The sequence below is a fragment of the Clupea harengus genome, chromosome 15, assembly GCF_900700415.2.
Source record: "Clupea harengus chromosome 15, Ch_v2.0.2, whole genome shotgun sequence".
In the NCBI taxonomy this organism is placed as follows: Eukaryota; Metazoa; Chordata; class Actinopteri; order Clupeiformes; family Clupeidae; genus Clupea; species Clupea harengus.
Window position 1 is genome coordinate 4,210,564 of NC_045166.1, and position 24,237 is coordinate 4,234,800.

The window sequence follows — 24,237 nt, forward strand, 5'->3', positions numbered from 1 at the left end:
TTAAATTTGTTGGGTTATTTGAACAGTGCATTATAGTTTTGTGTGACCCAGCTGCAGGGATAGTAGTAGTTGGACTTCAGTATGCTATGACGAGGCATTTGAAATGTGGAGGACCATTCTGAAATTGATCTTTCGCAGTTCCATTATGCGGATCTGTCCCAGAGTCTTTTTGCTATCTGGAATGCTACAGACATAATGAAGTGCAGAAATGTGTAGATGATTACAGTAGCCTACAGCATAAAAGAGAAATGCATAGGCAAAACACAATGAAGAATAGGCTGTAGCAGTAGATCTTTTAAATAAGCAGTTTAAACGCCCAGTGCATGTGCTGTGGTGATGGTGAAATTTGGTCGGCTGTTTCAATCTTGCTCCACTGCCCTATGCTAAAGGAGATACGAAAGGAAGCACTGAAGTACCTTTCCTTCACTATTTAGAGAATTCAATCATGACTTTCACTAAAATACTTCCGGGGCATTTACATCAGTTAGGAACCTTCCTAAGCAAAAAAGAGCTCAGCTATTAGACTGCAGCCCTTGTGCGTCCCTGATGTGAGTCACATGATATGTTGATCACCTGACAAGTCCTGTCTTCCTACTCGGTGAGGCGTTCCTACTATGAGCTTGCTTCAGGATCGATCGTGAAGAAACACTTTCACATACATTTTCTTTCTGTAATTGTATATTGATGAGAAGTTCCTTGCTAAAGTTTGCTGTAGCTCTTCGTTAGTCAATCGAGGATAACTACCCAGACTTTAAAGTTGGCTAGCCGTTGAATTAGCAACTCCGCTTCTTCCGCAATGCAAACACTTATTTTCCTATCGTAACGAAGGAATTACACATTCGTCGTATTTATATTTGTCGGACACATGCTAACATGGCCTCTATTCTTGATGAATATGAAGACTCTCAGAACGTTCGTCTCCCTGCTCATCTGCATAACCGCTTGTCGGCAACGAACATTGGGATAACACACTCGGGTAATATAGCCTAATGGTGTAGTTACATGTCCCTCTATATGTCGTACATGAAGTAATTTTGTAGATTATTCTGTCATAACCGCCACTTGTGTCTGTTTTGCTACTTAGGATTTGTGAATGTACGGCTGGAGGAAGAGAAACCCATATTCAACAAACAAAGGATTGATTTTTCTCCTCCTGAAAAGATAAACCATTTTGCAGTATGCAGCAACCAGCTTTGCATGAGTTTGGGAAAAGACACCATTCTTAGGTATGACACACACACACACACACACACACACACACACACACTCCTATCATTGGCACATTAGGATAGATAACAGTATGCTGAGTTCTCGAATTGATTAGACAGACTGAAATGGTATCCTGTTTCTGGCATTTAGTAGGCCTATAAGACATAGGACAGCCTGCACACTTTCATTGAATTCACATTCACATCATGTACCCTAAGTGGAAGAAAATCTAAATATTATGTTGTATGTTTTTAAGAATTGATCTAGGAAAACCAGATCAGCCGAACCAAGTAGAATTGGGCCGTAAAGATGACAGCAAAGTGCACAAACTTTTCCTCGACCCAACAGGTACTGCTTACACCTCAATTTTGTAATGTTTGACTTTAGGAATGTATTATGCTTTTGCAGTAAGTAATCTGCTGTGTTGTTGGTACAATAATCTATGGTACCAGGTATGGGATTTTTTTTTTTTATATGGCCCTTAGGGTGCCAGGCTCGTACATATATGTCCAGTCTTGCCATTGAGGGATATGTGATGATTATAATCTTAAAAAGCATTTTTAATTGATTTACACATTTTAAAATATGATATAAAGGATGCGGTTATGAATCTGAAAGTTTGAATGAATTGTCTCAACACTAAAAAGTATCTTCTGTGGATTTTATATGATCTTGCAGATTTTCTTTTTGTGTTTTGATGAATGAATGAATGCTGTATGTAGAAGCAGAGCACTAATGAGCCTCATTGTATAAAATCTAGTCATTCAATAGTCTTCAACTAAAAACACAGTGCTTCAAAGAGCTGGTTAATTTTACTGCATGAGTTAGTTTCATGTGGTACTTTTAAGGACCATAACTAACCCATATTATTAACTTTTAAAATTGAAATATTTTGACCAAGCCAAATTAATTACTGCCATTGTATCAAGGTATCCCGGAATATGATGTTTCCAGTAGGACATTCAAACCTAGTGTAATTGCGTCTTTGAGTTGTATGTACTATGAGTAATTGACAATTATGTTTACGAGTTGACAATTATTTGTTATAATAGTGTATTTACACCACTCATTAATACAATTGAAAATATTGTACTTCTATTCTCTTTTAGGTTCTCACCTGGTAATCAGCCTTACCTCAAGTGAATGTGTCTATCTGAATAGAAACACCCAGAAGATCCGAAGCCTTTCAAGGTGGAGGGGTCATCTAATTGAAAGTGTTGGTTGGAACAAAGTTCTGGGAACTGAGGTGACGACAGGGCCCATTCTTGTGGGCACCAGCCAAGGCATTATCTTTGAAGCTGAGATCTCTGCCTCAGAGGGTAGCTTATTCAACACTACCCCAGATCAGTACTTCAGGCAGGTCCACTCTCTGGAGGAGGATGGGAAGCCGGCACCTGTCTGTTGTCTTGAGGTTGAACGTGGTATGGAGTCCAAGTACTTCATCATTGCCACGACTCGGAAGCGTCTCTTTCAGTTTGTGGGGAAGGTGGCAGAGGGATCTGAGGCGCAGGGCTTTAGTTCCATCTTTGCTCAAAACCAGGAGCTTCTTCCCAGTTTCCAGGAGTTCCCTGTCAACATGGGCTACAGTGAAATCACCTTTTATACCTCCAAACTTCGCACATGTCCCAAAGCCTTTGCCTGGATGATGGGGAATGGTGTGTTATATGGCCAGCTGGACTATGTCAGACCTGACTCACTCCTTAGTGATGTCCAAGTTTGGGAGTACACACCGGATATTGACTTCAACTTCAACAAGCCTATATCCATTGTGCTCACCCAGTTTCATTTCCTGCTCCTCCTTCCAGACAGAGTGAAAGCCATTTGCACCTTAAATGGACAAGTGGTACACGAGGATGTATTTCCTGATAAATTTGGCACCTTGAAGAAGATGATCAAAGACCCTGTAGGGGGCATGGTGTGGATTTATACAGAGAAGGCTGTGTTTCGGTATCACATCCAGAGGGAAGCAAGAGATGTCTGGCAGATGTACATGAACATGAACAAGTTTGATTTGGCCAAGGAATACTGTCGGGAACGTCCCGAGTGCATGGACATGGTCCTTGCCAAAGAGGCAGATCACTGCTTTCAGAATAAGCGTTACCTGGAGAGCGCTAAATGCTATGCTCTAACCCAGAATTACTTTGAGGAGATTGCGCTCAAGTTTATTGAAGCAAAGCAGGAAGAAGCCCTGAAAGAGTTCCTCTTGAAAAAACTGAACAATCTGAAGCCAAGTGAGAAGACTCAGATTACCTTGCTTGCTACCTGGCTGACAGAGCTTTACCTCAATCGACTTGGCCTTCTCGAGTCTGATGACCGCAAGAATACTCTCCTCCAACACACTCGTGATGAGTTCAGGCGCTTCCTCAGCAGCAGCAAACACAAAGAATGTTTCTACAACAACCGAGACACTATCTATGATCTGCTGGCCAGTCATGGCAATGTAGATGACATGGTGTACTTTTCAGTCATCATGCAAGACTACGAGAGAGTGATCTCACACCACTGTCAACATGATGACTACAGTGCAGCTTTGGAAGTTCTATCGAAACATTGTGATGAGAAGCTATTCTACAAGTTCTCTCCTGTCTTAATGCAGCACATACCCAAGAAGGTGGTGGATGCCTGGATCCAAATGGGAAACAGACTTGATCCCAAGAAGCTCATTCCAGCTCTGGTGAACTACAGTCAGATGGGGAGTACTCAGCAGATCAATGAGACCATTCGTTACATGGAATTCTGTGTATATCAGCTTGAAGTAAAAGAAGAAGCCATCCACAATTATTTACTGTCTCTATATGCAAAATATAAGCCTGACTCACTCTTATGGTACCTAGAGCAGGCTGGCACACAAGCTTCAGAAATCAACTATGATTTGAAATATGCTCTACGGTTGTGTGCCGAACATGGATATCTACAGGCATGCGTCCTTGTCTACAAGATTATGGAGCTGTACGAAGAGGCTGTGGATTTAGCATTGCAGGTTTGGAGTGCCAGTTAATTTATCTTTTTGTATTTGTTATTCTCTAATTGAAGCACGTAATCATTACCATTTAGATGGTCATTAGTAAGACATGTTGTTTTGTTTCTACATACAGGTGGATGTGGACCTGGCCAAGTCCTGTGCAGACCTTCCAGAGGATGATGAAGAGTTGAGGAAGAAGCTGTGGCTGAAAATTGCTCGGCATGTTGTGCAGGAAGAGAAGGATGTCAAGAAGGCTATGAACTGCCTCTCCAGCTGTGACCTTTTGAAGATTGAGGACATCTTGCCATTCTTTCCAGATTTTGTTACCATTGACCACTTTAAAGAGGCCATATGCAATTCGTTGGAGGAGTATAATCAGCACATCGAAGGGCTGAAACAGGAGATGGAGGAGGCTACAGAGAGCGCTAAGCGTATACGAGAGGACATCCTGGAGATGAGGAACAAGTATGGTGTGGTCGAGTCCCAGGAGAAATGTGCGACTTGTGACTTTCCTCTGCTCAACCGTCCCTTCTATCTTTTTCTGTGTGGCCATATGTACCACTATGACTGCCTCTTTCAGGAGGTTAGTACGCACCTCTACACACACGAGCAGACCAAGCTAGAGGAGCTACAGAAGAAGCTTGCAGGTGTTACCTTAACAACAAAGTCTCGCCATCGGCCAAAGGAAGATGATACAGTCAGTTTGGGAATGAACCATGTGAGCCGTGAACAGATCAAGTCTGATATTGATGATATCATTGCATCTGAGTGTGTGTACTGTGGTGAGCGGATGATCAAGGCTATTGATAAGCCGTTTATTGATCCTGAGAAGTTTGAAGAGGAGAAGTCAACCTGGTTATGAGAATGCACCCTCCATCTCTAGATCTGTCATATGTAAAGATCTTACACAGCTAATTAATGACTTGTTAAAGAATGCTTTTGAATGTTGCTTCATGATTTTTCTGCAGCTTGTTTATTTGGAAATGTATTCTCAAATCAATCACATTTGAAAAGGTAATTAGTTGGAAGGAACCGATATTTAGTTTTGAATGCCATGTTGAAGTTTTCCAAGAAATGATTTAACGAGAATTTTCAGTTGTTGTAAAGCAAATTCCAATGCTTGTTTTTTGTTTAGTTATTGGAATGATTTTGTCATGTGACTTATGTAATATTCATGTACAATATATACTACTTAATTATCATGCCCTTCATACTGGCATTATATTTAATATTTGAAATGTGATGCAAAACAGATGAAAATAATGATTTATGTGCACAATAGTATATAGCTCCATACAGGGATTGCTTTTCTGTTCATACGTATCTCGCTAATATTCATTAAAAATTATCACAGTACTTCCTCGACCAGTGATGCAGTAGTGACAGTAAAGAAACGAATGGTGGGGGAGCACATTCCAGATATCGCGCACTCGCGATACTTTGTTACTCAGACTTTCCTACAGTTACGTCATTCTCCACTCGGAAATCTTCGGAAGGTTTCAGACTGTACCAATAGATGTCTGGCATGTCTAACACAAACTGCTTTTTGTTTTGGAGAAGAGTACACGACCGTGATAATTGTATACTTTAACACAGATTCTTTATCGGTACTGTTCAGTGAAACGTGCTGTCAAACCTCGGCTAAATCATGGGTGGAAAGATGGACCTCTCTGCTATCGTTCATTAGGCCTGTTCGTTTCTCTGTCCTCGCCATGGCGCCGTGTCCCTGCTCTCTCAGTTACTGAAAGTGGCCGCCTCTCTTCTACTGCCGACCCTACGCTCTCAGAATCAGTCTGTACCCACAACCGCCATTTTGGAGGCAGAGAGCGCAGAGTTGGCAGCGGCAGAGATCGAGCGAAAAGGGGGACACGGGGCCCAAGGTGAGCAAGTGTTTATGAGAAAACATGGAGGAGCAATGGGGTAAAGATGGCCGGGAGGGAGAAAAGTGTTAGCTGAATGTAAGGGTCGTAGAGCCCAGTTGCTCGACTCCCACAACGAGTAGACGCGAGGAGTTCGAGGGCAAGATCCGTAGTGTGCTTATCAGAGAACAAGAGATGGTTCAGTATCTAAATGGTTTAACGTTACCTCAATAACATTGCTCAGTTGTCCCATGAAACCCCTTAAAGAGACACACCCCATTTGAATTATTAAAATTTTGACTTTGAAATTTGGGAACTGTGCAATCAGAAAATTACCGTACGGCCTGGTTTTAAGTTAACTTACATTGACCCATAGCTAAACAGCTGCAAGTTTCTTAGCTGATTCGTCAAATCTACTGCTAACAACTGAAATCCCCTCAAAGCAGAACCTACAAACACCACCTTAAAGCAGTGGGGCCAAACCAGACGATAGGTTTCAGTGTTACTATAATTGTGCTCAGCTTTATGTTGTCAAGGTGGACGAGCACAGTGGGTATGTCGCTACGTTAGCGGACATGAGCTAGCGGGCCAACGTTAGCTGAAATGAGCTAGCTAGCTCAGATGCTCAGCTAGCTAGCTAACGATAGCACATTATTATGCTAACGTTATATAGGTTGATAACGTATGGCAGCTAGCTGGAGCAAGTGGAACATTAGATGATCTATATTACTTTGACCTCCAGATCATGTGATAAACGTAATGACTCATGTAAGGTTAGAGCTGCTACGGGGTTTGATACAACTACGTAAAAGGTTGTGTTAAGAAAAAAAGAGAACCAGACAGCTAGCGTTATGAGCTAACGCTAACAGGGCTTTTTTAGCATGCAACCAGGCAAACCTCACTCATGCCGTTTGCTAGTTTGTTGGGGTTACGTCAATCATTTCTGAAAGCTAATTTGAGATAGGAAATCTGCCAGAAAACGTTAGCAAAGTGTAACGTTAACTTACATGAATACTAAATACTAGCGACTACGTTTAATTAATTACAGAACTTAAGCCGAGGCTGTTGCAGTTTGGCATGGGTGGACTACTGGTTCCCCCCATCAGTACCCTATCTTGTCTTGACAGGGAGTCAATGGCAATAACGGACATAGATACGTGCACTCTGCAAGTCTTTGAGCTCAGTTAGGATGAATTGCTCAGATCCCATATTTGTGTTTGTTTGACTGTCCAGATTTGTTTAAGATTCCAGTGTGAACTGGTCAGGGTCCTGAACTGACCCGCATGCTCATAAGAACAATAACAAGACGTCACACGCTGCACGCTGTCATACGGAAGTAAACATGGAGCTCTACTGAAGCAGAGACAGAAGCTGTGTTCTGATTGTCCACTCACTCACTATATTACAGAAAAATCTATTTAGTTCACTATGTAGGGAATCAGATGTTAAAACAACGGGCAGATGTCGGACACTACATTACAAAAGATAACCAAGCAATGTAGTAACGCGATAGAACAGCTTACCACTGATACAATGAATAAAAGGCGGTTTCAAGTCTACAAATGTCATATATAGCTCAAATGCAGTATATATTTTCCACGTTATTCAAAGGTTTAATGTGGCTTTCGTTTCATTAGCATTCAGATTGTTTTCTAGATTTCCTTTACTGTACACAAATTAAGATTAAGACACCTATAAGAAGTATAATAACAAGTAAATAATTTGCAATGGACTCTATTCTAAAGGTTCTCATATCTTCATTTGAAAGTTTCAGTCATCATTTAGGCATAACCCATCAGTTTGTTGCAATAAATTGTATACTGGAGAAAGAAAGGCTCTGTTGTAGTGTACAATTTGCAGCATGCGTAGGAATTTTATAGTGCACTTAGTAGTGAATACGATTTTCAGTTGAGATTTCGAACAGCACTACAATATGGCTGATTCACTATATAGTGCACTATGTAGTGGGCGAGTGGACAGTTCTAACATAGCTAGAGACGTTATAAGGGAAAGACACAAGACACTGACAGGAAAATGAATGGGGAATCAGGGGAGAATCCGTAACGCTAAATATGGCACATTTGTAACTGCCCTGTATTATAAAGAGCCAATGACATTGTTGGAAACGGCATAACTGACGTTTCGCCTCACCTGAACATTTAGTTTATTTCCACCTTTACCATAGCAATAGCCACAATGCAAAATGTGGTGCATACATAGTCACAAGTGCATGCACAGTCACAAGTCAACACAAAGAATAAAGTATTTTTTAAGCCTTATTTGAGTGGTTGGCGACAAAATGTTCACACCGCTTATGTCAGATTTAAAAGCAGATTCACGTGATGCATGTGATGTCTGTTTGACCATCCTATGTGGAGTTATGAATCTCTCCCCATTTATTTGAATATAAGCCTATTTGCCCTGAAATAGCTGTTCAGAGGCGTTAACAAGATGGCTGTCGAGTGGTGAGGATTGAGGCAGAGTGAACGCCGCAAACGGATGACCTCTTCCGTGTTTGCTGTTTGCAAGGGAGAGGGGGTACTTATCCCCCTTTATACAGACCAGAGGAAGCCCTCGCCCCATTGATGTCCATGGGAGACTTGTGGGATTTCACTAAAACATTAAGCAATTATTTCTCTCTGGATTTGCTAAGGCTCTTTTGGACCCATTGATCATACTCCACAAGTGGTTGTGATCACTCTGAGCCTGTAGTTTGGCAGTGATATGTATTTCAGCCCATGCAGCTAGCTATGTGTACTTACTGCCTGTTTGATAGCTAGCTAAGGTAACATTTTTAAATTACTAGCTAGATAATATTACTGATAATAGTTCAAATAGACATTTTAAACTCAAGTTAGTTTGCAACCAGAGGAGGCTTTGTGAAGACTACAGGTGAAACATAGAAATGTGCCACAAACATGAGGTTGACCAGTCGCTGTCTACGTTAACCGGCCATCACATTCACTTGTTCCCTTGGATAACTCCTTGAATAGCAAAAAAGCTGTGGTAACATTAGGAAGAGATAACCTAATATAATTTTAATATGTGTATATTTTGTAAATATTCCAACGGCCTAGTAGGAAATCTTGTTTTGGGATAGTTGTTTACCTCATTACAACTATTAATGGGGTTTTTGTCAAGATACTGCTTCTGTTGTGTTAGCTAGCTAGCACTGCCACCCCCAAGATTAACCAAAAGTCTGCTAGCCTGCCAGATATAATTATAATTGTCAGGTTTTATTGGCACACACGACACACTGGAACACACACGTGAATATATGGAGGCGACACAGGACACACACGCAGGCCTGAGGTCGCGGTGAATTTATCTTCTGCCTTTTCCCATCCTGGACTGTCCCTCCTCCAGGACCCCCCAGGAGCAGTGGGCAGCTTGTAAGCGCCCGGGGACCAAGTCAAGTGAACTGTCCATCTTTGGTCAGAGATGGACATGTGTTCTGTTCTTTTTGGATAGCTAGTGCTATTTCAATTTTGCTTGCTAGCTAGCTCTTGATGTTAGCTAACTTCGGCTGCAAGAATGATTTGACCAACGTAAACTGTAATGGAAAATGAACAAATGTTCCATGCATGTTCTAGAAGTCCTTCCAGTCTTAATATGAGCAGAAAGTAAGAACAGTAGGGAGAGCAACACATTCTATTAAAAGAAAAGCGTGAGCGTGAAGGTAAGCAGACTGTTTAACATTAGACGTTTCTATAAAATGGACGGATGGTAAGCACAATCAAATGATGAGTCCGGTGGCACCCTCACTGAATGACCTAAAGGAAACTGTTGCACCACAGTTTGTTCATAGTATATTATATTGCTGAATCAAAGGACAAAAATGACAGAATGCCTCACAAAGCCAAAGGTTTTCTTTGCTGTTTCTTTCTTTTTGTGTTTTCAAGTCAACAAATCAAAAAACAAAACAATAAATCCCATGTGCTTCAACATACACTCCTTTCATAGAAACATTTGAACATTAAAAAAAAAACAACAGTGGCATGTAGCTTTCAAGTAGCAAAGAAAAAAGAAACAACTATTAACATTACAAAAAGGAACAGTGGCATGTAGCCTTCATAGTCATTCATTCCATATCCGAAAGAGTGATTCAGTGGTGTCATGCACAATCACAGACACATTTTGTATCTTCTCTTATTGCAAATGAATGAAAATACATAAAGATTCTGGATCCAGAGTTCCAGTGCCAGGGATGTTGCTCATTAATATGTACACAGCCAGACAATTATTGTGTTGTCAGACATTTAATAACAGAGGGTAAGATTATGAGTGAACTGCAGTAATTATATTATTATTATTATTATTATTATTATTATTGGACTGGGTCGATGCAAAGCATAGTCCTTCCAAGTTGGGAAAAACATGGCTGCCACCTGTATTTTAATTATATTGGAACTCTCAGTTTTTTTTATATATACAATTGATTTCTTCGGAAAATACATTCATGCCAAAAACTGCCTGCATTTCCTTTTCAGTTATATACAGAACATCCCATCCCCCCCCCCAAGACGAGGCACATGTCCTCCAATAGTCTGTGAATGCCTCAACCACAATCACTGACTAGTCCTGTAGTCCACACTCAAAAAAATATTTTCTTAAGAAGCCATATAACAGACTAAAGAAAAAAACCTATGCAATTCCATCTTCCCCAGGCACCTTCAACTGTTTCTTCTGTTCTGTACATGTGGGCTTTATGCAGTGCAGAATCCAACAGGGTTCTCTAGCTATTGCTAACATCCTATTGGTGCGGGCTCTAAGCCTTGCCAAATTCCCGAGGTGTCTTTAACTATTTGTTTAACCCTATATGCTATTCTGGGTTAAAACATGTCCCCGAGTAGCCTGTGAACTATGAGCTCTAAGCACTGATGAGCCCTTTCAGCAGCCTCTGGCATTTTCTTTAATACCACTTTATGTGACCGACCTTGAAAACTGAAATCCATAAACTGTACTGTAATGGTTACAATGGTCAGTAAATGTTTGACATAACTACCATCTTTCAAAGTTCAAGCCAAAAACATGATATTGCCTCCATCAAAGGCAACAACAAGAGGAACATTAACATTTTAAAGTGATTTAATGCTCTCTGAATTTCAACTTGCTTGACCTGGCAAGTAATATTTCAACCCGTGGGGCAATCAGGCAATCCTGTGTTGAACTCTGCACTTGATAACTCCTGCTGATAGAGGTTGGTTTGGTTGCTGTATTTGGCATGACAGTGGCTCACAGTGTTACTGAATGCTGCACATGCAATAAGTGTCAGCTTCCTGGTATGGAGTACACACTAGCGGCATGCTTGAATTATTCGCTCTAGAGGTTTATGGTATGGAGCTGTGATGCTGGGTGAGCTGTCTCACATGATGTGCACATCACAGTGCACATCCATCCAGGTGAGCCTGTTTGGAACTGGATTTCAAAAAGAGAGCGCATGCCTCAGTGGTGCTCATGCTTTTAAATATAGCTCTGGCCTGTGGGTATGATGTTATATAAATATTATGCTGACTTAACCCTGACCTCTTTAAAGATCGGATTAGTCATTTCTGTCAACCATAGGGCAATACAGGCTGTGATGGATGATCACACCAAAGCGGACATAAATGTCCCTCTGCCACGTGTTTTGTTGTATCCATTAATTTTTAGGAAATCATAACAACATTACCCAAAATGCCATTACAAAACTTTACATGTGTCATTCAGATTTATGTAATCTGAAATGTATACATTGAATATTTCAATTCAAGTGCACATGTAAATGTAACAAGTTTTTAATTGATTGAGTTAATGATTGAATTGATAAAAAATGATTTAATTGGCATTCACAATTACCTTCGTGACAGTTTCTGGCATTATTCCATTCACATTGTAATCCTGTTTGGCTAGGTATCTTAGGGTAAAGGAGATCCAAAATTGTGTTGCGCATAGAAAAGAAATAGACAGTGACGCTTGAATTAAGTTACTCTGTTGATTTCACTGTTTGTGTTTCTCTGTTTGTTATTGCATAATAGTAAACTGGCTACAGACGTTTCTCATTAAGAATGTTTGTCTTAGTACATGATTCATTGTATTTCCAAAAGGTTGAGGTAAGGATGTATTAGCTGCTGTTGATATGTATTTTTTACATGTATGTTTTAGTTCAAATAAATAAGTAAATCTGTTTAATGAAATCCTAACCTTTGCCGTAGGTATCTGTGCCCTGTATGGGTCATCGTCTCCATGGCCTCTCAGCGAGATGAGACGGAGCCCACAGCCTGCTCAAAGCTGGCCAAGCCTGTGCACCTGCAGCACCTGGAGCGCTCATTGAGATTGGACTCCTTCTTGTGGCAAACAGCCAGTACCTTCAATGGAGACATTTCCAGGTAAATCAGATGTAACTATCAATGTCTGTTCCAAAATAACACTGATAGGAGGTGCTGTTACCATGAAATTGTAATGATTTTCAAAACTTTCACCACAGTTGAACCAATTGGCTATTAGATATATATGAAATGGCCATTCAGCCAAAATAACATAGCTATGCATTTAATATCTGCCAAATTAATATATGTAAATTTAAATGTGGGTGTTAAGTTTGTCTGGGTATGCCAAATATTGATTTAATCATCTTGCCATGCCACTTCAAAATGTACAATTTGGAGGTTCAGGGTTGGCTGTTTACTGCCATAGTTTAAGTTGATGATAACATTTAAACAAACAAAGCTTGGTTTATTTACATCAGAATTTTATATGGGCCATCAATCATGGAATACATAGCCTTTCATTTCTTAAAAACAATACATGGAAAATCTGGATGTCTCAATTAAGTTTCCATACTGAAAATGGTGATTATTAGAACCATGATTGTTAATGAGTCTCTCTGCATCTTTAAACAATGTTATGTTTTCTTCAACACGGTCATGTGACATTAAGTGATATAATGTAATACAAATAATTTTAATCTGATACAATAAAATTCCTCATAATTGGTTACAGTATCTATCATCAAATACACCGTTAATAGTGTGTTGGTGATTTCACACTAGTCTAGATACAATCATGTTTGAGCATTGTTCCAAGTTCTAAGTGTGATGGTGATTTCACACTAGTCTAGATAAAATCATGTTTGAGCATTGTTCCATGTTCTAAGCTTGGTTTTCTGTTCGGCCCCAGTGATGACAGTGAGGACTCTTTGGATGAGGGCCCCTCTCTTCTGGCGTCAGACCCAGACACTCTTCCGGAGGCAATCAAAGAGAAACCTGCAGACCCCACAGAGTGTGGGAGAAGGACCAGGCTCTCAGAATGCAGCCCATTGAATGGAGCTCTGCTGTTTGGTGAGTTTGAGTTTGGTGAGTCAGAAAGATTTTTTTTTTTTTTTAGCATTATGTTTCTACGTCTAACTGCCACCTGAACAATCTTCTCTACAGAACAAAACAAAGGAAATTTGTACAATTTCTCCAAGTTGAAGAAGAGTAGAAAGTGGTTGAAGGTGTGTATTGTCTCAATTTCTAGTCTGTGGCCTGGAAACATACACTCCAATGTGTGGCTTGTGTATTCTGTCCAATATTTAAAGTGTTTGCACTGTTTCTTCCACTAGGGCATTCTCCTAGGTGACGAGACAGACTCCGAGTCTGACGTGAGTGACTCAGACTTCTCTTTGTCCAATGAAGAGCTACAAGACATGCTGCGGCTCCACAAACTCACCAGACTCCATCAGAGCAAGTTTCACGCAGACCGCGAGGTGAGAGATACACCAATACTTGCTGTTTTCCATTAATAGTCATGAGACAAGAACTTCATGTTTTTCTCTCTTTGTGTTACCACAGCTGCAGCAGTATCAGTATTACAGTACTGGTCTTCTCTCGTCCCATGACCCCTTCTATGAACAACAGCGCCAACTGTACGGGCCAAAGAAGAAGAAGTTTAAAGAGGAGAAAAAATGTATGAGCATTGGCCAATATTATCATAGAAAAAGCATAAATACTAGATAAGACGCAGGTGGAAAGGAGAATTGAGGACTAACAGTCTTTATTCCCCTGGCAGCAAAACTGAAGAAGGTGAAGAAAAAGAAGAAAAGAGGTGATGACCCGGGTGCAGAGGGACGGCCGTATGTCACCAAAATCTTTGCCAAGTTTACTCATGATATTCCTCTTCCCATGTCCAAGAAGAAGCACTTAACCATTGAGCAACTAAACGCAAGGAGACGAAAAGTCTGGCTCACCATTGCAAAAAAAGAGAATCCAAAGGTAAAAAAAAATATTTATGTGGCTGCGGTCAGATAGTCAATAGTCCCATGTCCTTTCCTTGACCTCGATGGAAAACGTCATGAGGTCAAGAAAAGATGAGAATGAGAAATCATAAGGACTAAGGGAAAGACAACCATGGTGCTGAGAGAATCCGGCTACACTCTGTAGCTTACTTAATTATGTGACAACGGATGTTATTGAAGTGGGTCTTTAAATGTTGCTGCCGCAAGGAATTGTCGGCATTATCTCCTTTCCTTTGTAAGGGAAGGTCCAGTGTACTCTATGCTAAAAGAGATAAGAAAGGAAGCATTGAAACACCTTTCATTAGCTCTTATCATGGCTCCGACTTAGATACTTCCGGGTAATTTCACTCAGTTAGGAACCTTCCTAAGCAAAAAAGACTACCAGACCGCAGCCTATGTCTTGGTAACCAAAATGTGAAACTGATCTCTATTGGTATCTCTCATTCTAGGCATTTAAACAGAAAGCATCAGCGAAGAACTTCGTTTTATCTAATGCCAAAAAGGTAACACTATTCTGTCTATTTCTTCCACTTAGGTTTGGTTATAATGTTATATTGTCTGTGATAACATTCATTTTACTATGCTTATGGAACATCATGTTATTGGTATTGAGTGCCATGTAAAGGACTATGTGGGAGAAGTGAAAAAGAGGGCGCACCTACTAAAAATACAGAAAAAAGTATTGTGCAGAGTTTCAACCTTGGGCATTCAACTGGGCATGTCCATAGGCTAAAGGCTATGTATTAGCTGCTAATAATCCATTTGCTGTGTTAACGGCGTTGCCATTACAGTAGCTCATTACTAGGTCTATATATAGTCGTGTGAAAGACCGATAAACACACCTGTCTTATACGCAAGTCGCCCAGGCTATGCACTAGTTAGTTCTGTGGTCCAGGACAGTCCACCCCAGGAAATTGTAAGAACATCTTTCACAGCACAGTCACCAACTATATGGAGGTTAACTTCTGAAATTTACAAACCAACGCTATGTCTCACTGAGGTGTAGTTCAAAGTACTGTTGCAGTGAATGGTAGTAATGGGTGTTGGTGAGGATGTACTCCATGATATGAAGAAAAACTGAAACGTCATTAATATGTGTTAATATTGGCAGTGGAATCCATTGACTACATTCAATATCAGTGTAGTCTTCAAACCTGTTGGGTGCTCTTGCATCTCCATGTTTAGTGCAACCCCCAAAAGGCTTATAAGTTAGGCCACACTATGCTTTCAGCTATTAAAGTTTAACTGGCCAATAGTTATATGTTGTTATTTTTTATCCCATATTGTTCATCCCAACTACCAGTATTAAATATTAGTCGTGAGAATATGCCCCAGTTTATTGTGTGTGAGCTTGATTGTGTGTTTGTGCACATTCTTTTTGGGCTTCAGTTGGCACACCAATGCATGCGCGAGGTCCGCCGGGCCGCCATCCAGGCCCAGAAGAACTGCAAAGAGACTCTGCCACGTGCCCGCCGGCTCACCAAGGAGATGCTGCTCTACTGGAAGAAGTATGAGAAGGTGGAGAAGGAGCACCGCAAGCGTGCAGAGAAAGAAGCCCTGGAGCAGCGCAGGCTGGATGAGGAGATGAAAGAGGTGCGTACTACAAATGACATAGCAATGTGTGTATCTATGCAAACACACACTCTGAACTGGCCTTGTGGACTTCATTGGCCAGCACTTCACTGGATTCAATCATTTTGGTCATTTGTTCCTCTGCAGTGATTTATTGCAAGTGACACCGACCTTCTGACTCTTGAGGTTGACCTGCTTCTGAGTACATAGTGCATCACTGTCTGCGTACAGAAACCATTACCACCTTGCTTCTATCATGTGTGTTTGCAGGCTAAGAGACAGCAGAGAAAGCTGAACTTCCTCATCACACAGACAGAGCTGTACGCTCACTTCATTGGGGGGAAACAGGACAGCACCCAGGATGAGATCCTGAAGAAGCTGGAGGACAAGTCTTCCCAGAGGCAGATCGATATTGGCGGAGGGGTCGTCGTGAACATGGGCCAGGAGGATTATGGTAGGAGCAGATCTCCCCTGACTGCCTTAAGACAGGGTCATGAGTGGCATTTCAACTCCCCTGACTGCCTTAGGACAGGGTCAGGAGTGGCATTTCAACTCCCCTGACTGCCTTAGGACAGGGTCAGGAGTGGCATTTCAACTCCCCTGACTGCCTTAAGACAGGGTCAGGAGTGGCATTTCAACTCCCCTGACTGCCTTAGGACAGGGTCAGGAGTGGCATTTCAATGGGTCGAGCAGATCTCCCCTGACTGCCTTAGGACAGGGTCAGGAGTGGCATTTCAACTCCCCTGACTGCCTTAGGACAGGGTCAGGAGTGGCATTTCAATGGGTCGAGCAGATCTCCCCTGACTGCCTTAGGACAGGGTCAGGAGTGGCATTTCAACTCCCCTGACTGCCTTAGGACAGGGTCAGGAGTGGCATTTCAATGGGTCCTCAATCATCTAGATTTATAGAACTGGCTCTGATAGCTCTGGTGGCATTTTTGTCTTCACAAATGATGACTGCATGTGAATGTTCAAATAGCAATGACCTCTCCCGCATTATAAAACACACGAGGATGTTGCATTTATTTTTAGATATTGGAATCGGAGCTGTCCTACCCTTTTGACTATACATGAGATTGCTCTTCTCACAAGAGAAAACGGTTTTCTCTGCAGGGTACCTATTTTGTGCAAACTCAAATAGTCCACTAACAAAATGTTTAAAACACAATGGCTTTGTCATAGTCAGAACAGACAAGGACAGACATGATGCTTTGCATAAGGATGCCTTCATTTTGTAGTGGTTCAACATATAACCAAAATGGAACTAATTTTTACCCATTGATACACCTTCATTTCCTAAATGGAAAATGTGTTCCCTGTGTAATGAATACAAGTTTGGGCACTGACAAGTATCCTAACCCATAAACAATGGGACACTGGTGACGTAAATGTCTTTCACATTACCAACGCAACATGAGGATGATGTAATGTTCTTTTACACTTCAGATTTTACTGACAAGCTGTCAGGGTACTTTGGCTTACCTTGTCTAATTACAATTTCTCCCATGATTTGTATTTATGAAGGTGGTCTAAAAGTGAATTACACCCTGAAACTCTAGGGGCCACCAAATCGCAGCCAGAAAACAAGAACCCATAAAACTAGCCATTCCATCATGATGGGACTTTAATGTAAAGTGCTGTTGCTTCAAGATTACCAAAAGTTCTACCCAGTAGGAAGTGTAATTGCATTTGGACTGACAACAGCCATTTTCACTCTTGTTTTATGTACCCCTCCACAGACTGTGATTACTACAAGTCTCAAGCTCTGAGAAATGCCAAAGAGGCCTACAAGATCCAGCAGACAAGGGTAAGTTGAGTCATAAAGTGTCATTGGTTTAAAAATCAAAGAAGGATGCCTCTTTTACATTTCTCATGTTCCATTTCCTTGCTTCAGACCAGAATATTTGATGATGAGGCTAAGGACAGTCGCTCTGCATCTCTCCATGTGGCCAGCATATCTGGCTTTGGGGAAAGCTACAGCTTGGCTAACCCATCGATTCGTGCAGAGGAAGACATTCCACAGCCCACCATCTTTGATGGATTGCTCAAGGGCTATCAGCTGAAAGGCATGAACTGGCTAGCTAACCTGTATGAGCAGGTAAACTCCAGATGTTTATGTGGTATTGTATATAAATAATTTAATATAATGTTACAGTGAATTAACCCCTCTCTTTAACAGGGCATCAATGGCATTCTTGCAGATGAGATGGGTTTAGGCAAAACAGTCCAGAGCATTGCTCTGTTGGCTCACCTCGCAGAGGTAGCTATGCCCTTTTTCATGACAAATGCCAAGTCATTGTTGTTGTTATGATAAATATAATGTTTTTAAACTACACCACAACTCGTTATGTAGATAGTCATATTTTTTGTTGTTATGTTGTGAGTTACATTTCCCCCCTGTCATTAGCTATCGCTCTGTGTCTTAATAATGCCATTTTCTCTACTTCTTTCTTTCTTGCTACACTCACACCTGTGGCTGTGCTGCATCTTGTTCTGTGGTTTAATTGTAGCGTGACAACATTTGGGGACCATTCCTCATAATTTCACCTGCCTCAACTCTCAATAATTGGCACCAGGAATTCTCCCGCTTTGTGCCTAAATTCAAGGTAAGAATGCAGAATTTGATGTGTAGTATGCTTTCTTTATCCTTTTCTTCGTCCTTATATCAGCCTCATCAGCTGACAATTATGTCATGTGAAATACATCTTTCTCATTGGCTGACATATTTGTGTTATGGGACATCCTGTAAATAGATCCTTTCAATGATTCTACATCAGTAACAAAGGAGTGATGGTGGCAGAATATGGGCTTTTTATTCCGATGTAGATATTCCATTCAAAATCAGCCATATCCAGCTGTAATAGTGAATTACAACATTAATAATGTATACACTATATTTCTGAAAAATATTAATAATGTCTACACTATATTTCTGAACAACATTAATAATGTCTACACTATATTTCTAACAATGTTGGGTTATTTGAATTGAAAAAAATAGATTTTCTTTCAAAAACAAGGAAATATCTCAGTGATTTCATACATTTTAACAATAATGAACATGTAAGTGGAATCATCTAATTGAACTGCACCAACTGGCCTAGCTGTCGCTATGTGTTGAACTCACCATTAAATAGACAGTTCAGCATGTCCCAACTAAACAGCAGCTGAAGTCACAGATCAGAATCTACCATGACAAGATAGATCAAGATCAGATCCAGCATGATAACATTATCTGTCATAGCTAACTAGGTACTTACCTTATGTCAGTTATTCATTTGCTAGGTACTAAGGTGACCACATTTTTGGAAGCCAAACCAGGGACACCACTTGGGAATGTGTCTGAATGGGAAATAAGCCAAAATAAATGGAATTTCTTTAAATTAAAATTGTAACATGTAAATGTAAAAACAACGGTATTCTGATATGTGAATGGTTAATATATTTTCCACCTTACCCTCATCTTCGTCCTATATATATCACATTACTCATTGCCCCTGTGTCATTGTGATTATAATAATTAATGAATTATCTCTTAAGGTGTTACCATACTGGGGTAATCCTCATGACAGAAAGGTCATCAGGAAGTTCTGGAGCCAGGTAGGACACAAAGACCAATCTAAGATGTAAATTTGTAAGTTTGTATGAGTTTGACAGAACCACATTATTTAATCTTTCCTGTGCCCCTGCAGAAAACTCTGTACACCCAGAACGCCCCCTTTCACGTCGTCATTACCAGCTACCAGCTTGTGGTCCAGGATGTCAAGTATTTCCAGCGGGTGAAGTGGCAGTATATGGTTCTGGATGAGGCCCAGGCGCTGAAGAGTAGCACCAGGTACTGATCAGTCTGCAACTCCTCATGTTTTCATCTCCCAAAGCCCCAAGGCCCTGGACACATGACGATGTTGGATGGTGTGGAAATGGTCCCCTCTCCTTCCCATGTTCAGACCGGCCTCTCAGTCTATTTGGCCTCTGTTCAGAAACAGCCACTCTTGATCTGATGGGTGGCGCACTTACAGAGGTGCAAATGTGGGCCAGATTTCCTCTGAAAGTAACTTGTTCCTGTAAAGGTTTTTGTTGTGAAAGATCATAAAGTGTTCCTTTGGCCTGGTGAAATCGGATGAAGATAGGCCTCAAGAATAAATGTGTACATCTGAGATACATAGACATAGATATTTAGCTGAAATGAACTGGTGTTTTTTCTCCTCCTCTGTTTTGTCAGTGTAAGATGGAAGATACTTTTACAGTTCCAGTGCAGAAATAGACTTCTACTCACAGGAACTCCCATTCAGAACACCATGGCTGAGGTGAGACCCTTGGTAGTCTTGAGAGACTGTGTGTATTTGCTGTGCCTCTTTTTGAAACGGCACAACTAGTCATAACAATAATGATAATAATAATAATGATAATAATAATGCTAAGTATTCCCTCCTCAGCTGTGGGCCCTTCTTCATTTCATCATGCCTACTCTGTTTGACTCACATGATGAGTTCAATGAGTGGTTCTCAAAAGACATCGAAAGCCACGCAGAGAATAAGTCTGCCATCGATGAGAGTGAGTTCAAACTTCCGTGTCAAAAATGAAGTGACTGCTTAAACTGATCCAGTTAAATATCAGTTCCTAAGAGTATAGGAGTTGTGACATTGTATGACACACTGGTCAAATTGCTGATTTAGGCAAGATCAGTTGTTTTTCTTCTGGTAACAACTTCATGGCAATAACGTGCGCTTCTTGTCATTTTAAATTTGGTCAGTGGGGGCCACTATTTGTACAGCTAACTTTGTCAATTTGTCTATTTAATATGCAACACGGGCAAGTAATCAATAGTTAAATTTAATACACACGCAGTTTGAATCCATGCGTCCATTTTTTATTAAGCATTGCTTCCTCTGCTCCAATGGACGAGCCGTCCCTGATGTGTATGTTTTGACTTGTGTACTGTGTTGGATGAACTTGTGTAATCCTGCGTCTTGTTGTTTGCCATGGTAATGAAGACCAGCTCTCCAGACTTCACATGATCCTTAAACCTTTCATGCTTCGTCGAATCAAGAAAGATGTGGAGAATGAGTTGTCAGATAAGGTAATTCACATTGTCCCATCTTATCACACTGTGTCATCCATTAGTTCCTGTCACTCATTCAAATAGTAATTACAAACACATTCTATTTCTTACATTTATTTCTGTTCATTATTAGCCGATAGCTCTGAAGATGTAGTTACACTTTAGATTAGAAAATGCTTTGGCTTGTTGAGAATATATATTGTTATTGAGCATAAATAGGAAATTAGAATCTGTCTGCAGTGGGTTTTGATATCCTTAAGAGTTTTTTGTGATGCACAGCTGCTTCATGCTACAATACAATCTTTCTAAAAGCTTGGGAAGCTGGCATACTCAACAACTCTAATGAATCTTTTTAGAGCGGGCTGCATGGCATAAGATTGAGAGCCAAAAGTGTCTGTCTCATCCCTTCTGGGTTTTGCGAGTTGCTCCCTATAGTTCTGATTTACTACTTGATGCATGTTCTTATAGGTGCTTCAGCTAAGCTACTGATCTATTGTAGAAGACTGGTTAGTACAAGGTTAAGCCACAGAAAAAAAAAAGTATGAAAAAAAGTATGTAACAATTATAAAAAAGTATTATTATTTTTTGTATCTTGCATTGATAAAACAAAATTAGCGACTTCCTTAAGAAGCGTTAAAAGTCGTCTGTAACCATGGATACCACTCTAGAGTCCCACATGCTGCTTGAGACTTGTAGTCTGCCTTTTTTTTGTGTAGAGACACAATGTAGTCTGTCTTTTTTCTGCTTTAGCATATTGGTAGCAGCTTCTTTATTTTCACGAGACAAGAGCACCGTTAGTTAAAAAAGGCTGACTGATAACTACATTTTACCTCACCATATGGTTTGCCTGGGTTTTCTACTGGCATTGTTTCGCGCACACCTTATTTCCACTAATTTTGTGAAAATCCATTAATTTTTCAATAGAGTTTTTTTCTTTGGAACCAGGAAGTGTTAAAATGCTAACATTTAAAACTTCCAACGCCCAGTCAAATTGCAAACTCCATTGCAACCAAAAGCCTAACCACAGTATTGTCTTGCCACATAAAAAGCAGTGTCAGGTTACGTCAATGCCTTATCTTGTCTGTGAACGAGACTGTGGTGTTGTGTGTTGCTACACTCTCAGAAAAGGTCATGGAAATGTCATGTGTATTGTAATGGGTGAGAGTTTAAGTTGGTGCAACAAGATCATTTCAAAATTTAATATTTTCTAATTTCAGATTGAGATCCTGACATATTGCAACCTCACCAGCAGACAGCGTCTCCTGTACCAAGCTCTGAAGAATAAGATCTCCATAGAAGACCTGTTGCAGTCGTCTATGGGATCCTCTCAACAGGCCCATAACACTACCAGCAGCCTCATGAACCTTGTCATGCAGTTCAGGAAGGTTGGTAAAGCCACTATTGGCCACTATTTTCAGTCTGTAGGCAGTCACGTTCAACACAGCTCTTGGGTAACACTATATTTGGATAGTCCAAATAGACAAAAGGTTTGTTGAAATTCAAGTGCAGTCTTTCCAATTGTTCACTGAACATCACCTTAACCAAACCCAACCTCTTACCTTAACCATAAATTGTGGTTAACAGAGTTTCAGCAGATAGTTTGCTTATAGTCTGAGCATCTGTATATAGTCTATAGGGGACCATCCAAATAAAGTGTGACGGCTCTGGTTTCTCTTTTCTTAAAGGTGTGTGAAGTAATGGTTTCTCTTTTCTTAAAGGTGTGTAATCACCCAGACCTGTTTGAGAGGCAGGAGACCCGCTCTCCCTTTCACATGACGCTCAGGCCTTTCCTCATTTCTAAGTTCATGTTCCGACAAGGCCTTCTACACACATCAAACCAGAACAGGATTAAGTAAGGGCTAAATTAAGGCCTTTTCTACATTTTCTAGGAGAATAGAATATGGATATTTATTGGTGTGGAAGTTGACATTGAAGTTTTAAATTTCCTACCCAATTTCTGTATTTATCTCAATTATAGGTTGCTTCAGGTTTTGCTTTCTCCATTCTCTCCACATTACATTCAGCAGTCCCTGTTTCACAGAAAAGGTGAGTGCACGTCGTGTTCTCCTAAATCCTGTGCCAATCCTGTTCAATTTCGTCATGCTTTTTTTGTTCACATGCTGGTAACATGATGCAGTTTCTCTTGTTCGTACGTTGTGTGAAGTTGTATGGACGTAGTATAACATTTCGTCTATGACCAGCTTCTGATGAAATTGTACCATTGAAATTGTGCCATTGCATCAGTTTGCACATCATTGTCTGGTCTGTGAACCAGACTGAGTACTTTTGGGATCCACTCCCGTCACCTCCTGTAGGGTGTTGCTTGGTAATTGTAACTTAGTGATTTACATTTTACATTTAGTCATTTAGCAGAGTGTGATGTTGTGCCAGGTCAACTGTTTAGTCACTTTTCATAAGAAGTAAATATGACTTTGGAACTCAATTAAACATTCCTGAAGGCAGGTGACACACTAATGTTGGCTACAATACCTAAACAAATAAATATGCTTAGATCTAGATACAAAATGCTGTATAATCATTGGCAACTAATGTTTGCTACAATACCTAAACAAATAAATATGCTTAGATCTAGATACAAAATGTTGTATAATCATTGGCAACTTAATTCACTTTTCAGAGTTACATGGTAGAGTGGGACATTTGTCAGTTATAGGGTACAGTGGAAAAGTTGCCCACAAGAAATAAATAATCAAACCAACTATCCTTGATACAGGTCATAGTAATGTCTTATAATACATAATGTCTTATTATGAATATTGATTTAATTCAGTTTACCAGATTGAACAGTTTTGCTCTTTTATATCAGCAGTCCATATCCTGACATTGTTTACATAATTACCAACGCAGGGCCCTAATCAATGGAAGTTAGCCCCTGCCAAATGCGGGTGAATTTGAATCAACCTACCTGCCACAGTAAACAAAGAGAGACTTTAACAAACGTAAAAGTTAGCTATCGCTCCTCCTGCCTCTCGACCAATCAGAGTAAGGTTTGGGCCACTGAATGGCAATTTGGTTGGATGTGAAATTCAAAGCCGGAAAGCGCGTATTCTCAGTAAATGGTTCATTCATTTACAAAGTTGAGTAGCCTAATCTATTTTAACAATAATGTGGTTTTACATCGAGGATGTAAAGACAGTGGCTGGTGTCAGTAGGCCTATGCAAGAGGAGACCTCTCCAGTTAATGAACCAAAAGTTGAAAGTTTTCAAAGAGAATAGGCTAGTCAGTCAGTGTTTCGCTCCCACTGTCGGCATACAAACTTCGGCCACCAGCAAGACAAACAACTTTATTGTGGGCACCA

General features: G+C 40.5%; 2 protein-coding genes across 2 annotated transcripts in view; both read left to right on the plus strand.

Annotated features, from left to right (window-relative positions):
* Positions 1 to 531: 531 nt before the first annotated feature.
* vps18 (VPS18 core subunit of CORVET and HOPS complexes) lies at positions 532 to 5,527 on the plus strand. The gene is made up of 5 exons (XM_012836012.3): positions 532 to 976; positions 1,085 to 1,226; positions 1,466 to 1,557; positions 2,319 to 4,189; positions 4,305 to 5,527. Exons 1-5 carry the CDS (start codon positions 874 to 876, stop codon positions 5,031 to 5,033), a joined length of 2,937 nt encoding a protein of 978 aa, XP_012691466.1. The 5' UTR covers positions 532 to 873; the 3' UTR covers positions 5,034 to 5,527.
* A 102-nt stretch (positions 5,528 to 5,629) lies between these two features.
* Positions 5,630 to 24,237, plus strand: part of ino80 (INO80 complex ATPase subunit) — a 33,748-nt gene continuing 15,140 nt past the window's right edge. Inside the window, exons 1-22 of the mRNA XM_012836011.3 lie at positions 5,630 to 6,051; positions 12,225 to 12,398; positions 13,189 to 13,349; positions 13,443 to 13,504; positions 13,613 to 13,756; positions 13,842 to 13,956; positions 14,059 to 14,261; positions 14,734 to 14,787; positions 15,674 to 15,877; positions 16,127 to 16,310; positions 17,595 to 17,662; positions 17,750 to 17,953; positions 18,035 to 18,115; positions 18,366 to 18,461; positions 19,396 to 19,455; positions 19,548 to 19,690; positions 20,078 to 20,162; positions 20,292 to 20,409; positions 20,850 to 20,935; positions 22,135 to 22,302; positions 22,636 to 22,769; positions 22,896 to 22,963. Coding sequence (XP_012691465.2) covers positions 12,256 to 12,398; positions 13,189 to 13,349; positions 13,443 to 13,504; positions 13,613 to 13,756; positions 13,842 to 13,956; positions 14,059 to 14,261; positions 14,734 to 14,787; positions 15,674 to 15,877; positions 16,127 to 16,310; positions 17,595 to 17,662; positions 17,750 to 17,953; positions 18,035 to 18,115; positions 18,366 to 18,461; positions 19,396 to 19,455; positions 19,548 to 19,690; positions 20,078 to 20,162; positions 20,292 to 20,409; positions 20,850 to 20,935; positions 22,135 to 22,302; positions 22,636 to 22,769; positions 22,896 to 22,963 — 2,581 coding nt within the window. The 5' untranslated portion in view covers positions 5,630 to 6,051; positions 12,225 to 12,255. The remainder of the gene's footprint in view (positions 6,052 to 12,224; positions 12,399 to 13,188; positions 13,350 to 13,442; positions 13,505 to 13,612; positions 13,757 to 13,841; positions 13,957 to 14,058; positions 14,262 to 14,733; positions 14,788 to 15,673; positions 15,878 to 16,126; positions 16,311 to 17,594; positions 17,663 to 17,749; positions 17,954 to 18,034; positions 18,116 to 18,365; positions 18,462 to 19,395; positions 19,456 to 19,547; positions 19,691 to 20,077; positions 20,163 to 20,291; positions 20,410 to 20,849; positions 20,936 to 22,134; positions 22,303 to 22,635; positions 22,770 to 22,895; positions 22,964 to 24,237) is intronic.

What these genes read in the sequence shown, in the direction of transcription:
- vps18 (XM_012836012.3), top strand. Translation starts at nt 874, where the DNA reads ATGGCCTCTATTCTTGATGAATATGAAGACTCTCAGAACGTTCGTCTC. An exon ending in CATTGGGATAACACACTCGG is followed by an intron (nt 977 to 1,084) that starts GTAATATAGCCT and finishes TTTGCTACTTAG; the next exon opens with GATTTGTGAATGTACGGCTG. An exon ending in GGAAAAGACACCATTCTTAG is followed by an intron (nt 1,227 to 1,465) that starts GTATGACACACA and finishes TATGTTTTTAAG; the next exon opens with AATTGATCTAGGAAAACCAG.